At 41.0% G+C, this 16,912-nt stretch overlaps 1 protein-coding gene across 1 annotated transcript in view; it reads left to right on the top strand.

Moving 5' to 3' along the window:
* The window catches only part of MYOM2 (myomesin 2), a 251,758-nt gene that overhangs the window by 229,044 nt on the left and 5,802 nt on the right, over positions 1-16,912 (top strand). Inside the window, exons 33-36 of the mRNA XM_073589183.1 lie at positions 6,422-6,585; positions 6,746-6,782; positions 6,867-6,889; positions 9,306-9,361. Of these exons, the coding sequence (XP_073445284.1) occupies positions 6,422-6,585; positions 6,746-6,782; positions 6,867-6,889; positions 9,306-9,361 (280 nt within the window). The remainder of the gene's footprint in view (positions 1-6,421; positions 6,586-6,745; positions 6,783-6,866; positions 6,890-9,305; positions 9,362-16,912) is intronic.

Genomic DNA, 16,912 nt, shown 5'->3' with positions numbered 1-16,912 from the left:
CCATTCTGTGAAAATCCATTTCCAGGAAGAACTCAGCCTCCTCCTCCACCTGAAAGGGTCCATGGCGAGGAAGAATTTATTGTGGAGAAGATTCTGGACTCTAGGAGAATCCGAGGTAACCTGCAGTATCTTGTGCAATGGAAGGGTTACGGACCAGAAGAAAACTCATGGGAACCGGAGGAAAATGTTCATGCTTCTAGGCTAACAAGAATCTTCCATCAGAGGTATCCAGATAAACCAGCCCCTGAGATGTCCAGAGGCCATCCTGGAAGGAGGGGAGTACTGTCAGGAATCGAACCTGGAACCTCTTGTCTGCTGGCCAGCAGCTCAGCCATCTGAGCTATGCGGCTGCTTGGAAGATCCCATGCGAAACCAGATACCAGTGATTCTTGTTCTTGATCAGCTCCACCCTGTGCTCTCCTAATTGGCCCATTGATTGCTAATTGCCCACCCTATATAACCTCAGCCAGTACTCTTCCTCATTGCGTGATTATTGTGCTTCCAGCCTGTAGTCAAGCTCCTTCTCCTGCTGCTGCTGCAGCTGCTCCATCTGCTAAGTATCGCTGATCCCGTGTACCGATTTCTGGCTTTTCCTCTGACTTCGTTATCCGCCTGCTCCATCTGCTAAGTATCGCTGATCCCGTGTATCGACTTCTTGCTTTTCCTCTGACTTCGTTATCTGCCTGCTCCATTGCTAAAGCATTGCTTATCCAGTGTACTGACTTTCGGCTTCACCTGACTACGCTTCCTGCCTTGCTCCCTCTAGTGGTTGCAATAACACTGGCTCCAACCTGAACCAGATCGTGACAGCAGAATTGGCTGGAATTGAGATCGAACGCTATATCACATTTGGAGAGCCCCTGATGTGCTTAAACTGTGGAAACCCCCACAAGTGACACCATTTTGGAAACTAGACCACCCAAGGAACTTACCTAGATGTGTGGTGATCACTTTGAACCCCCAAGTGATTCCTTAAAGTTTATAATGTAGAGCTGTGAAAATAAAAAATCATTTTTTTTATTTTCACAAGGGTAACAGGATAAATTGGACCCCAAAAGTTGTTGTACAATTTGTCCTGAGTATGCTGATGCACCATATGTGGGGGAACCACTTTTTGGGCAAACATTGGGGCTTGGAAGGGAAGTAGTGACGTTTTGGAATGCAGACTTTGATGGAATGGTCTGCGGGCGTCATGTTGCATTTGCAGGGCCCCTGCATAAACAAAGGGAGGAAAAACACCACATCTGTCCATACTGCATTTCTCTTATGCCGCAGAGGTAAAGTGTCCTCTATTGCTGTAACTAGGTACATGTTTGTCCTGCAGTTTTTTTTACATTGGCATAACAGCTCTGCTTATTAATCCATTACTTATTGGATTACATACTACATATTTTAATGTTGGTTATTTCACTAGAATAATAAATTAATCATCCATCTGTTTACACAATGACTTAGGCCTTTCCTTTCCAGAATACCTTGGTTATTTCTTGAAGTCTTAGTTGTGCCATGTTCATTAATTTACAAGAGTTTGTGGTTTCTCATCTCACAAAATGATGATAGGTTCGGATCATCTCTTTCAAAGTCTGCCATTATTGCACTGCTGAACGCTGAACACAGCACTGCCAATTAGGGAGGAAATGACTGCAGGCATGAGATTTTGTTTTCAAGCATCAATTTTATGTTTTTGCTGATTAACTCTGTCGATGCTGGAATGATGAAATCTTATTGTGGACCCTTCAGCTTTAGTTATATAATAACGTCATCATTTATCATTATTAAACGTTTTCAATCATTTGCAAATGTAAATGAATTGTTCTTCAGTGCATATACAATGAAAAAGGCACAAACCCAAACAGAAATGTAATAAACCAGTGTTTTGACCTTTTGTATTCTGGAAGCAGAGAGTTTCCTGAAGCCTATACAATCTTTTGGGAACTTATTTTATGGAAATGCATGCTTTTTTTTCATAAAAATGTCTTTTTAAATTGAGTTCTAAGAATTTTCAACAGTTTGTCTTCTGTAGTTTGCATGTTTTCACATACATTTCTTACTGCTCTGTCCTTTTCAGTGAGAAATGCAACAATGAGTCTTCTGATGGCTTGGTCTGTAACCTGTCTTACTGCTCATCTGAGTGCAAATTTACTGTTACAGCCAAATAAAGTAAATGTAAATCAAAACAGTTGTCAACTTTATAAGCTTTTCAGTGTAGAATAGAGGGGGTTGCACACTAGATTTCACATTGTGCAGTATACAATGCATGAAAACACATTCAGGAAGAACATTAGCCATAGACTATTGTTAAAAATGCTCATGTCTAAATATGGGTGACTAGGAAGATATTGGCAAAATGTTTATTTTAGGATGTAGGTAAAAGAGTAGTTTAAGCTCAAACTGAACATTAGCCTAGTTATATTTGATCAATTATTGCATAGCTGTTCATCTACAAGTCCTATGGTTGCACTGAGTGCTTTAAGATACCTATTAGAGATTATCAAATTGATTGGGCGCACATAGAATTCAAATCATATTTTATTAGATTCACAGGTACCTGCAAATTCAAACAATTTATGATTTGATTTGCTTGAATTGCTAAAACGCTTGCTGCTTTTTATATATTGCAGAAGTACAAAAGGCTCTCATTACCTCAGGATTCCCCATAATTCCTTGCATCTATAATATCATGGTATAGTGCCGCCAATCATGAGGGACTTTTGTAGCCTGTATAAAAGCCCAAGTAGATAATCAGCAGACATTTTAGGCCGATTTTAAGAGAGTAATTCAGAGCTCACAGTTCAGCAATAAATATTTGACGAAAAAGCCCTAAATCATTCCAGACAGTACTGTGTGGTAGAACTGCAGCACTAAAAAAGATAAGTAGTAGTTTGTGAATAATACAGAGATTCAATTGATGGGAGCAACGAGTGATAGCAGAGGTGCCAGTACCAGTAGTGCTAGGCTCATTTTAATTGACCAGTAAGATGGTGTAGCTTGCATCTGTCTTACTGCTTTTAAATTACAATTACACGTTTTCTTCAGTCTTAATGCACTTGAATGCAAGACAGTACAATAATTTTTACAGAAAAAAGAAATCTGAAATCAACATCAGACGGTGTGCTTGCTTGTCATAAGCAACTATACTCTGTTTTTAAACTTTTTGTGCAATCTTTTTTGTGATGGGAGGGATAATTAGATTTTATAGAATTTTCTTTTGTATTTTTAAGATAGACATTTAACTGTGTCTTTGTACCGCATAAAGTAAGCAAGTCCCAAACTAATTTTTTTCCATATCTGTTTTATATTATTTATTTTTTATATTTATATTTATATATTTATTAGTCAAATTTTAGATTCATGCTTGCAACACTGATGCAGTGTCCTATCTCAGTTGTTGGCTTTTAAAATAGTAGTGTAACCTACCTTTCATTTTTTATTTTTGCATTTTTTTAGAAAGGGGTTAAAGTTTTTTTAAAAAAATAAATATATACATATTATTTTTTAAATGTAGACATAAATATGCACGTCTGTTTTTGCAGATCTGTTTGACAATTTGAGAACTGTGCATGTCAGACCTATACTGTGGCCTGCTGCCACATTTTGCTTTCTGTACATGTACTAACCTACATAGCATTTCTTATGTCCTTTTAAAAAAAGTTTGAATTGTAGTTGAAATAAATGTCAAAAGGTAAATATGCAAATGCAGGTAACAGTTGCCTTCCTTTGCCTCCGTCATGCATGCTAGTGGAGAAAGTGGAGAATGTTATGGAATATATGGCACTTCACTCATCTCAGTCACATCAGAATGATGTTACTTCTAACAGCTACATTGTTAGTTTGAGACAGTGTACAATAGAGAATGGTCTGCATGATAAATGACTAAGGGTATGTGCACACGTTCACTATTAGGCAGCGCTTTGGATGCGGCACATGTCCGCTGTGGCAAAAACGCTGCCGGCTTTTGAACGCAGGCAATTCCGCATGTGTTTATTGAACCGTGCGGAATCACCACATTTAATACAATGTACAGGTGACATTTATCTTGCAGAAACTGAGCGTCTCAGCAAGATAAATAGACATGCTGCAGACTGGAAAGACGCACCGCATGTCCATCTCCGCAGGGAAGCCACGGGTGCTGGTGCACGCGTAGTGGAGATGGGATTTCTTGAAATCCCATTCACTATGCTGTAACATCTGGCCACAGCGGGTTGGACACTGCGGATGTACTCAGCGCCCAACCCACAGCATTTACTGACTGGGGGAACATACCCTAAGAGGTGTAATTTTTGGACTGTTTTTTAATTAAAAAAATCTGTCAATACAATGTGTTTTTAAAAACACTGTAACTACCGCATTACTATCTTTTTATTTCTATGATGAGGTCACTTAAACATTACTAAGGCTATGTTTGTGTTAAAATAGAAGGGAAAGGGACTGAATAACATACTATACACCTCACTGTGTATACACATGTTTTCAGGGCAATTTGAGTATCTGTGATTAGCAGCAAATTTATTTTTGACTTTTTGGGAAAAATTTGCCAAACCTGGTGTGCTGGACTTTCAAAAGACTTGATCTTCTCTAGTAATACCCATGTATATTATTTTAAATGTAAGGTGCTACCTCCTATGCTTTCCGAAGGGAGTCTGTTTGCTGAGACCCCAACAATTGCTCCAATATCCACTCTGAAACGTGTGATTGCAGGCTCAATAGAAAGTCTCTGGTACTGTTCACAAAATGGAGAATGGATTGTTAGATTTTCTACTGAGCCCACACACTGCTTTGTGCGCATTCTCAATCAGAAGTTCTGTGCTCAAGAACTGATCACCCACTGATCTGTTGCATGTTAGGTAGTAGTTATAATTTAAAAATATACTTCTTAGAGCTCTATAGTCACCATTTATTACTTTTTATGCAAGTCTGTAGTAGTCAGTAATAAAAATGAGCAAATCGAGTCACTATGGTTTGAAATCGAGTTTAGTCCCAGCAAAATCAACAATTTGTGAATCATTTTGGAAGGAAAAAAATGCCCAGCACCATATTACATATTGCTGACTCCTGTAGCAGGCAGAAAGTGGGTTACTGTTGCTTCTCCATAATGTCTTGTAGCAATCACATCACATCGCCTAGTGCAACCAAGCAAGTAGAACTTTGACAACCACTAGAAAAGGTGAAGGCTGGCCAAGCAGCTCAACATTAGGATTTCACATCTTAAAGATAGATAGAGGTCAGATCGCGCACTTCATTACACATAGGGATAGAAAGAGGACTAAAATTGCCTGTGTTATACTACTGCAGTGCTGAAGCACATTAAAAATGGGAGTGGTACTGTTAGTGTGTGAATAATATTCCAAAAATTCAAGTGATAAGGAATTGTTGTACCTGCTAAGTCATTGTAACTGTGAATTGATCAATGTGCAATAAACTGCAGTAACAGCACCTTAATAGCATTTTTTTTGTTCTTCATCTTCACATACTGCAAAATATTAGAGCTGTTTAATACTTCTCTGTCCTAATTTTGGTACTAAAGAAAAATCTTGAAACCAAGGCTTGTGTGTAACAGAATGTGCACTTCCTGGCTTGTCAGATGGATAAGTCATAATTGTTTGTTATTTTAATGACAAAAGTAATATTTTTCTATTGTAAAAATGTAAATGGAACTTTCTACTTCTCACAGTGTGCATGTTGTAAAAAAAATGTATTTTTGATTACTTCTTTGTTATAACAGTCCAATAATAGACATGTAAACTCCACCTGAATACTGCTGTAGGTTACTACCGGTTATCATCCACTTTCAGCTAACCAGATATATGAAGGTCACTCGGACTTAACAAAGGCTGTGTTTGCAATAAGTTGCTTAAAAGGAATCCAATACAGTCCTAAGAGACTTAGTGTTATACACATCTTTTATGGCAATTAGAGGCTTTGTAGTATTGAGACTTGTGGGCAAACTTATTCACTGTGAATCAAATTTTTTGGGAAAAGTCAGAAAAGATGTCAAATTCGACATTTCTAAAGCTTCACTCATCTTCAGTCAGTAACTATGCATAGCTCGCAGACTACTTCACAAATGACTTGTGCCATCAGGTCAGTGAAGAGTATGCATCTATGCATTCATGATTTCATGTTAAAAATACAGTATGAAAAGTAGTCAGAGAAATGATTCGGGAATACATAAAAGTTTACTTGTCCTTCAAGTATTCTTCACCTCCTTCCTTTCTTTATACTATTTTTAATGTCTTTTTATTGGGAATCATTTTTTTTGCTTTCAATTTTTACTAATTCAAGTTTATTACTTTACGTTTACAAGACTTTAATGTCAACATCTTTTTAAACCAACTTTTTGAAAGCTTTAATCTTTGAACACTTACCAGTAAAATAATATAAAAAAACTTTTAATTTTGCATATTTTCTTTGTATACAAAAGGGAGACAAAGGTTTCTTCAAGTGAAAAGATGAGAATTGGAGGCACAGATGAATTTGCTTGGTTGCAGATTTGTGAACCCACAGAAAAGGACAAAGGAAAATACACATTTGAGATATTTGATGCCAAATCTTCCCATAAAAGAACTGTTGATTTATCAGGACAAGGTAACACTTATAAATCTGAGGCATTTTAGAAGACTGATTGATTTTATCAGGTCTCCTAGAACAAATACATTTATGAGCTGATATTTTTACCTTTCTCGTCTTGAGAAGTTCCAGTGTTGTTATGGAAACTGAATGACACGTCTCCTTTTTTTAATTTCAGCTTTTGATGAAGCCTTTGCAGAATTCCAGAGACTAAAGTTAGTTTGAAGTTCATTATTGTGTATGCAAAATAAGATGCATAAAATATTATATTAAACAATTACTTTCTTTTCCTCCCACAGGGCTGCAGCCTTTGCTGAAAAGAGTAAGTATTTATAAAAAATGAATAAAAGCTCTATGCAGAAGAATACTTGCTTACACAATTCCCACAGTGTGAACATTTAGTTTAAAATGGATGTCTAGTTTGGGCAAAGTTTTTTTTGTTATGTGGATCAAGGAGATCAGCTGGACACTTGTAACCGTACTCTCAAGAATCATTTTGTATTCATTTATTGTTATGGATATCAGTGTCATCAAGAGCTACGCTTTATGTGGATCTTACTAATATGAAAGGTTGAATGTGGGAAAGCTATGGATACTGAAATGAAATAGACACTATCAAATAAAATGATACTAAAAGCAATTTACTTAAACAACAACGCTCTCAAAATTCTTTTCGGAGCCTTACGAATCCTTTTCAGAAAAAAGACTACTGGGTCTTTGATGAAGTGGCTTCCCCTAGGAAAATCTTGGTAGTTGTGTCATCATCTTAATTACTAAGGTTATGAACACAGTCTTTTTGCTGAGTTTTTGGAGTTGAAACTGAGCAGAAACCAAATGATTTTGAGTAGGGTTTGTAGATTTTCTGCTAAGTTTTGGCTCCAATAACTCTATAAAAAAACTCAGTGTGCCCAACCTCTTCTGGCACTAGAATGACTTATTTTCAGAAAATGACCTTTAAAAATATTAAAATGATTGAACATATGCAATGCAATGTCAAAATGACTTGTTCACATGTTCAGTCTTTCTTAACTTCTCTTAACTTATTTAACCATGAAGCATCCTAAAGAAGCAAGTTGACCATTGTTTAGGCAGATTTTCTTTTGTGCAACCTATTTTTACTGTTTTAGAAATATTACCATTTTCCTTTTTGTGACCATCTTGAGTTACTCCTGAATGTTACCTGGTAGAGATGTAGCATTTTTAACTCCTTCACAACATATGACATTAATGTATGTCATGTATCATGTCTCTGACTTGAATTCAGGCTTGCACACCAAGTCCATATTTCTCAAATGATGGTTGATTTAAATGAAAGCAGCAGGTGATGCTCTGCCCACAACTGTTAACCTGTTAAGTGCCACAGTCAATTTCTGACATTTAACACTCACACATTGGTGCACATGTGATATGGAATCACAGGGTGTGGAAGTGCGGAAGGGTTGCCATTACAGCTTGAGGTCTGCTGAAGTGCTCTGTGCTTGTCATGACAATTATCCTGTGAAAGCCAGCCTGTAGCTGACGTTTATGGGAGATAGATCATAACATTCACTATATATAGCAGTGCTGAAGCCCTACTATCTATACTACAAGCAATCAGATGGTTTCAGCTTTAGAGGACTATTAGGGGACTTAGGGGACTATTAAATACAGTAAAAATAGAAGAAAAGTTTTTCAAAATATGAAAAAATTACAAAATTTCAAATCACTCCCATTTTGCTCCATTAAAAATAAAATAATAAAAAATACAAATATTTGGTATCACTGAATTTGTAAAAGTCTGATTTATCAAAATATAAAATAAATTAATCCAAGTGGTCAATGGCATAACAAGAAAAAATCAAAATGCAAAAATTGCATTTTTTTTGCCGACCACAGCTTTGTAATAAAATATAATAAGAGGCAATCAAAACATCATATCTATCACAAAACTGTATCAGTAAAAATTTCATCTCAGAGTACAAAAAAAATCCATCATACAGCACTATATCCTGAAATTTGAAAGCATTACAAGCAACACGAGGACATTTTTATTTTTTTTTACAAATTTCCGAATTTTCTTTCACCATTGAAATAAAAAAAAAACTATACATGTTTAGTTTCTACTTAATCATACTTACCCGATGAATCATAATGTTTGGTCAGTTTTACTGTATAGTGAACATAGTAAATAAAAATCCCCCCAAATATTGTGAAGTTGCATTTTTTTTTGCAGTTTCATCATCCTTAGAATTTTTTCCCCCTTTCCAGTGTATCACATGATAAATTGAAGGGTGTCATTCAAAAGTACAACTCATCCTGTAAAACAAGTACTCATATGGCTATGTGAACAGAAAAATAAAAAGCCTTTGGAAGAAGGAGAAAGAAAAGTGAAAAGGAAAAAAAAAGGAAAATCATCTGGGTGATGAAGGTGTTAAATGAACAGTTATTGGGTGCTATGAGCATTGCTTTACATTGATCACCAATATGCAAATTGTGTAGCATGAAAGCTCTTTTAAAAAGTAAAGGTGCACCATAAAAGTCAATTAAGACATTTTTACATCAGTAGCCTTGAAGTTTAATGTAGAATTTTATTGAAAAAAATCTGACCCTGTGAATGTAGCCATTTACAACAAAATATCAATAAACTCCAAAGGCCTTCCATTTAATAATAAATTTAAATTAATCTCTAGCTTTAATTTTTATTTCACTGCTATACTGATAAGATTTTGCTAAAATGGATCTGTCCTGTTTTTTTCTAGATCGTGGTAAAGTGATTGGTGGACTGCCCGATGTGGTAACTATAATGGAGAGCAAGGTAAGAGTAGTGCAATACTGTATCTGGGATTTTGTTTTATTTTTAGAGCTTTTACTCTGTACAATGTGTTACAAGTGTCTAAATAACTTTTAGTTAGAAAGCTTTGTTGCGCTATTTTGTGAAAATGGAAAAAATGGAAGTTTTAACCTACAGAGACTGTAATAAAATTAAAATTGAATTACGTAGAAATTTCAGTTACAGTTACATAATCATTACATAGAGTTGTGTTACTTTTTCACACAACTGTTAGGCTACGTGCCTACGATGAGCTTTCATTGCATTTTTGACTAAAAACGCATCAAAACCTGATACCTGCATTTTTGCTGCGTTTTTGCACTTACTCATTTTTTTCTTTGGGTGATTTTGTTTTATTTTTAGAGCTTTTACTCTGTACAATGTGTTACAAGTGTCTAAATAACTTTTAGTTAGAAAGCTTTGTTGCGCTATTTTGTGAAAATGGAAAAAATGGAAGTTTTAACCTACAGAGACTGTAATAAAATTAAAATTGAATTACGTAGAAATTTCAGTTACATAGTTACATAATCATTACATAGAGTTGTGTTACTTTTTCACACAACTGTTAGGCTACGTGCCTACGATGAGCTTTCATTGCATTTTTGACTAAAAATGCATCAAAACCTGATACCTGCATTTTTGCTGCGTTTTTGCACTTACTCATTTTTTTCTTTGGGTGAATAGACGATGCAAAAACTCTGGAGTTTTCAAAAACGCATCAGTTTTCCAATTCAGTCAGGAAAAAAAAACTAATGTGTGTGCATGAGATTTCTGAAATCTCATAGCTTTTGCTGGTACTGTAAAATGCAGCAAAAATGTAACATGTGAAAATAGCCTTGGGTGCCAAAATACTGCAGCGTCAAAAACTCAACAAACACTAATCGTGGTAATACAGGCTTAACTGTAGAAAATGGAACCACAAATTGAAATATCCTCTACCTACCTCATAGATCGCCACTATAACTCACCCCATTTTCTAGTTATAATTAATATGTCAGGCAATGGTTTGTTGACCCAACCCACAGAAAAGTGGCAAGATCGGCACATAATTAAAAAAAGCTGCTATTTTATTGCTGATGATAAGGTCACAGTGATTAAACATCTGTAGTCTATCAGAAGGAAAGACCATTAAAGTTGAAGTTCCACAGTATTGATCTGTTAGTCTTGTTTCACTCTAGCAACATGGCTTCTTTTCAGGGGTGGACACTGACAGTTTGGGGCCCCTGTGCAAGAAATGTCTCTGGGCCCCCTTCATTTTATGGTGACAAAGCTACATATATATATATATGTTAGGGCTGGCGGAACGCACCAAATTATAAAATAATAGTAGGTGCGTTCGCAGCCCGGGGTCCACCGTGCAGAGGTGGTACACTGCTGCTGATTAATAGCGGAAGAATGAAGCAGTGTGAAACCAGTCACACGTGGGTTACGTCACCCAATGTGAACAGGGGCGAACTCTGTTAATGCACAGAGCCGCACAACTGCCGAACATAGATGCCAGAGCCTGTTAAGCTCAAAGAGCCCGGCCAAAAGAGCGCACGGTGTACGGCCACAGAACTCTACCCCAAGGACATGGGGTTAGAGTCCTTCAAGGCCCACTGAATGCGCAGTGCCGCTGCCGCGAACGCCGCTATAGACGCTGGCTATAGAGCACGTGCACTGAGGCATGCCGAGTCCCTGGTGAGGACTGATGCCTGACTCAACCTCCGTCCTACCTACACCTAAGCCTGGGCGCTAGCAGGCTAGGCTGCACAACACATGCGTACCAAGGGTAGGGGTTTTCTAATGAGTCATTCACCAGAGACATTCATGCGTGCATACATCACTCACTCCACATAGTCTGTAAATACAGTCTTATCCTAGGACATGGCCGAGTGGCCATGCGAACCTTTTATAGCCGCGACCGTCCGGGACCTTCCTGGCTTCTCGGATGGGCCAATCTGAACAGGAGCAGGACCTGAGCACGTGACCATCGATCTCCAATGGGAGATCACTCCACGGGCATGCTCAGTGGCCCGACATGGGGACTTAGTCCCTGGAGAATCTCTCTGCTGAGCAGCATGTATTGTCATAGCTGCGCCAGAGGGGGCAGCAGCAAGCAAACCCATGGAGCTGGTCTGGGCAGAGTGCCTGGACTGACGAGTTTGCTGAGCAACCTCCTCTGCGGCTGGAGAGGAATGGGAGACCGCTGGAAGTAAGGCTCGGGATTCTCGCTGTGCAGCGACAGAAATCCGACGCCTAATATATATATATATATAGCCACACACATATATATTTCATAATCTCCTTTATTATGTATATTGCTGTCCCTTATTATATAGTGCCATCTCTTGTCATGTACAGTACCAACCCTTACATATTGGATTATATAGAGCCCTGTTTTTTATTACATACTGTCCTGTTTTGCTAGCTGTATAATGCAATGATGGCTGATGGAGCATGGGAAAGTGTCCTTTCTAATGGAGGAGCTGATGGACTAGTAGTCTGGTCACTGGCTCCTCGATCAGCAGTCATTTTATATCTAAAAAGAGAGGGGACTATGTAATAAAAGAGGGCGCTGTGAATAACAAAATTAACAAAAATACACTATGTAAGGGACAGCACTATACATAACAGCAGAGGAAGCTATGTAATAAGGGATGGCACCATATATAACTAGAGAGGATGGTACATAATAAGAGACGGTGTTATACATAATAAAAGAGGAAACTATGTAACTAAGGATGGTGTTATACAGAATTAATGAGTACACTATATGCTAAGGGACTGTGTTATACATACAGTAAGTATGTATACTATATGCTAAGGGACTGTTATACATAAGTATGTACACTATATACTAAGGGACTGTTTTAGACATATTAAGTGAGTACACTATATACTAAGGTACTGTTAGACATAGTGAGTACACTATATACTAAGGGACTGTGTTAAACATAATAAGCGATAATGTCTTCCTCCACCTCCCCCTGTTCCTAAGGCCATTATAAGTCCCCCTTCCTCCCATCCCAATCCCCCATGCCCCTCATTGTCCACCTCCCCCTGCATCCCATTATTCTCTTCTCCATCACCCCATCATTGCCCTCTTCACCACCTCCATCATTTTCTTCTTCCCCACCACTATATTTGCTTTCTCCCCCACCACTCCCATTATTGCCCATTCCACCACCTCCATCATTTCCTCCTCCTCCACCACCCTCATTATTGCCCTCTCCACCACCTCCATCATTGCCTTCTCCCCTACCACCCCATCATGGCCTTCTCCCCATCACCCCCATCATGGCCTTCTCCCCATCACTCCATCATGGCCTTCTCCCCATCACTCCATCATGGCCTTCTCCCCATCACTCCATCATGGCCTTCTCCCCATCACTCCATCATGGCCTTCTCCACATCACCCCATCATGGTCTTCTCCCCATCACCCCATCATTGCCTTCTCCTCCACCTACACACACACACACACACACAGCACCTCTCACCTGTCCGCAGCATCACCGGCGCCCGCGCTTTCTCGCTCTGGCACAGCGGATAGCTGACCACTGAATGATGACATCATCCAGCAGTGCTGCTCTCTGTGTCAGAGACCGGAAGCGCTTGCACCGCCACGCCCTCGACCACACCCATTTCAAACTAGTCACACCCATTTCCACACCCCCAACCACACCCATTTAGCACTGCTGATCACACTGACTGGTACTGAGGGCACAGTGGCTGGTAGGAAAAGAAAGAAAGAACAGAGAGAAAAAAGAAAATAGAGAGAAAAAGAAAGGAGAGAGAGAGAAAGAGGAGAAAGAAAGAAAGAGAACATAGAGAAAGAACTAAAGAAAGAAACAGAAAGAAAGAACAGATAGAGAAAGAGGGGACAGAAAAAAAGAACAGAGAGAGAAAAAAAATAAAGAGGGGAAAGAAAGAACAGAGAGGGAGAGAGAAAGAGGGGAAAGATAGAACAGAGAGAAAGAAAGATTCTATAAAGATACTATAGCAGCCTGACTTGATTAGCCTACCTGAGCCTCCCGATGCAGGAAATATCATGATCCGCTCACATGGCTGACATCACTGAGTCCAAGGCGATCCCACTGTCCGCACTGTTGGAGGAGGACATGGTGATGGATCTGAAGCATTCCCTGAAGTTCCTCCATGGTTCTGTCACAATCTCCTCCCGAAATTACCTCATTTCCGGTCAGCTTCTAGCACATCACTTCCGGTGGAACGTCACATGTGAATTTTAAAGTGCTCCACCATGTACTCCAGTGTCCATGGGAAAAGTAAGCTCCCGGCCTTAGCAGTAGGGCAGACTCTCAAATTCGGGAATGTCCCACTGGATCTGGGACGGATGGGAGGTATGAATGCTCCCCACCATACACCCTGTACACGCACGGCTCCGCACACCCCATACACACACGGTTCCGCTTTGTATGCCTCACACACACACGGCTCCTCTCCGTACACCTCGCACACACATGACTCCACTCAGTACACCTCGTACACATGCGGCTCCGCTTCGTACATCTCTCCGCTCCATACACACACGGCTATGCTCCGCACACCTCATACACACGTGGCTCCACTCCGTACACACAAGGCTCAGCTCTGTACACCTCATACACATGCAGCTCCGCTCTGTACACCTCATACACACATGGCTCCGCTCCATACACCTTGTACACATGCGGCTCTGCTCTGTACACATCATACACACGCGGCTCCACACACGCACGACTCTGCTTCATACACCTCGTACACGCGCGACTCCGCTCCGTACACCTCGTACACGCGCAACTCCGCTCCGTACACCTCGTAAACGCGCGGCTCTGCTCTGTACACCTTGTACACATGCAGCTCTGCTCCGTACACACATGGCTCTGCTCTGTACACCTTGCACATGGGCAGCTCCGCTCCGTACACCTCATACATGCGCAGCTCTGCTCCGTACACCATGTACACGCGTGGCTCCGCTCCATACACCTCGCACACACGCGGCTCCGCTCCGTACACCTCGTACATATGCGGCTCCGCTCTGTACACCTCATACACGCGTGGCTCCGCTCCGTACATGCGCGGCTCCGTACACCTTGTACATACGCGGCTCTGCTCTGTACACGTCATACACACGCGGCTCCGCTCTGTACACCTCATACACTCGTGGCTCCGCACACGCGTGACTCCACTTTGTACACATCATACACGCGTGACTCCACTCCGTACACCTCGAACACGCGCAGCTCTGCTCCGTACACCTTGTCCACACACGGCTCTGCTCCGTACACCTTGTACATGCGCAGCTGCGCTCCGTACACCTCGTACACGCTCAGCTCTGCTCCGTACACCACGTACATGCGTGGCTCCGCTCCATACACCTCATACACATGAGGCTCCGCTCCGTACACCTCTTACATGTGCGGCTCTGCTCTGTACACCTTGTACACGCGTGACTCCACTCTGTACACCTCGTACACGTGCGGCTCCACTCCGTACACGTTGTACATGCGCGGCTCTGCTCCGTACACACACGGCTCTGCTCCGTACACTTCGCACATGCGCGACTCCGCTCCATACACCTTGTACATGCACAGCTCTGCTCCATACACCACGTACACATGTGGCTCTGCTCCGTACACCTCATATACGCGCAGCTCTGCTCTGTACACCTCGCACAAGCGCGGCTCCGTTCCATACACCTCGTAGATGCGCGGCTCTGCTCCGTAAACCTCGTACATGCGTGGCTCCACTCCATACACCTCATACACGTGGCTCTGCTCCGTACACCATGTACACACATGGCTCTGCTCCGCACACCTCGTACACACGTGGCTCCACTCTGTACACGTCATACACACGTGGCTCCGTTCTGTACACCTCGTACACTCATGGCTACACACATGCGCGACTCCGCTTCGTACACCTCATACATGCGCAACTCTGCTCTGTGCACCTCGTACGCGCGCGGCTCTGCTCTGTACACCTTGTTCACGCGCGGCTCTGCATCTGTACACCTCATACACGTGCAACTCTGCTCCGTACACCACGTACACGCGTGGCTCCACTCCGTACACCTCATATATGTGCGGCTCTGCTCTTTACACCTCAAACACGCGCGGCTCCGCTTCATACACCTCATACACGCGTGGCTCCGCTCCATACACCTTGTACATGTGCGGCTCTGCTCCGTACACCTTGTACACGCGTGGCTCTGCTCCGCACACCTCGTACACACCGCTCTTCTACATCCACCCTGTAAACCCCCCTGACCCCATAAATAAACTTCCCTCATCCAGCATCATGACGACTAGCACAGCAGAGTCCTGCACACACTGAGGGCTGTGCGGCGTTCGCACAGGAACTGTGATGAGGTCACAGGAGGGGAGGAGTCAGGGGTCACATTATCAGTGGCCTCGGATAGACCCCTGACTCCTCCCCTCCTGTGACTTCATCACAGGACCTGTGCGCACAGAGAATCCCAGCAAAGTCATTGCTGGGATTTATCAGTGAGGGGCTGTGGTGGCCAGTGACCCTCTCTGTGAGGGCGAGGATGGAGGTTGGTGCATGGAGGACATGGCGGTTCAGTGCAGTGCGGGAAAAATAAGCTCCCGCCCGCAACGGTTGGGGAGGTTTACATTAGCCACTCTGCAGGGGCCCCCTGGAGGCTCTGGGCCCCGGTGCAGCTGCACAGGTTGAACAGGCTATATGTTCACCCATGCTTCTTTTCATGATGAAGCTATGACAGCTATTATCGATCAGTTTTCAAAGTAATTCTAACAAATCCCAATGACTTACAATAGAGTCCAACATATTTTTAGTGGAGTTTCTGCATTTTTGACAGTGCTGCAGAGTGTTGTGTGTGGCACAAAAATGATAGTTACTCAACACCTGATCCAATAATATGGGGTCAACAAAATGCTTTAAGCTGACGGGCACCACACATACTGTATCTATGTAACTAGCATATTATACAAGTCTTATCCATGCACATATATAATACTAAGCAATCCCCCCATTAATGGTAAGTGTGAGTGGTTGTTTATCAGTATTTTGGACCTATGCTGGCTCCACCCTATTAGTGGGGGCTTACTGAATTCTGTAGTGCATTAATTGTGACCAGATTTTGATAAGTATGGTTTCTGTTTTTTTTCATCTGCTTTAAAGAAAAAAATAATAAAAATGGTGGAACCTAGTACTGAGGCTATCGTAAAATGAATAATGCTATACAATGCTGAAATGTATCACTGAGTTTGTTTTGGTACTTGCTTAAAACGCGAAGGTTAATCTAATATACTTAATTAGAGAAATACATGGTCATTAAGAATGTGTGTGCCTGATATGAGCCACACAAGGCGCACAGTAGAATAATATTTCCGTAATTAAAAAAAAATTAGAGATATTGCATAAACTAAATCCTCCTATATAAATTTTTTTTATTAATTTCAATGTGAGATTGCAACACAATAATATAAAATCTGTTATTACAAACAGTTTCTAAAAATATAGACAAGGAATAACTATGTACTCTTGATTTCTGATGCATATTGACTTTGTAT

This window comes from Dendrobates tinctorius, unplaced genomic scaffold (genome assembly GCF_039654945.1).
Source record: "Dendrobates tinctorius isolate UK_male_01 unplaced genomic scaffold, ASM3965494v1 ptg000107l, whole genome shotgun sequence".
Lineage (NCBI taxonomy): Eukaryota > Metazoa > Chordata > Amphibia > Anura > Dendrobatidae > Dendrobates > Dendrobates tinctorius.
Note: the sequence above shows the minus strand (reverse complement) of the source record. Positions and strands in the feature narration are given on the sequence as shown.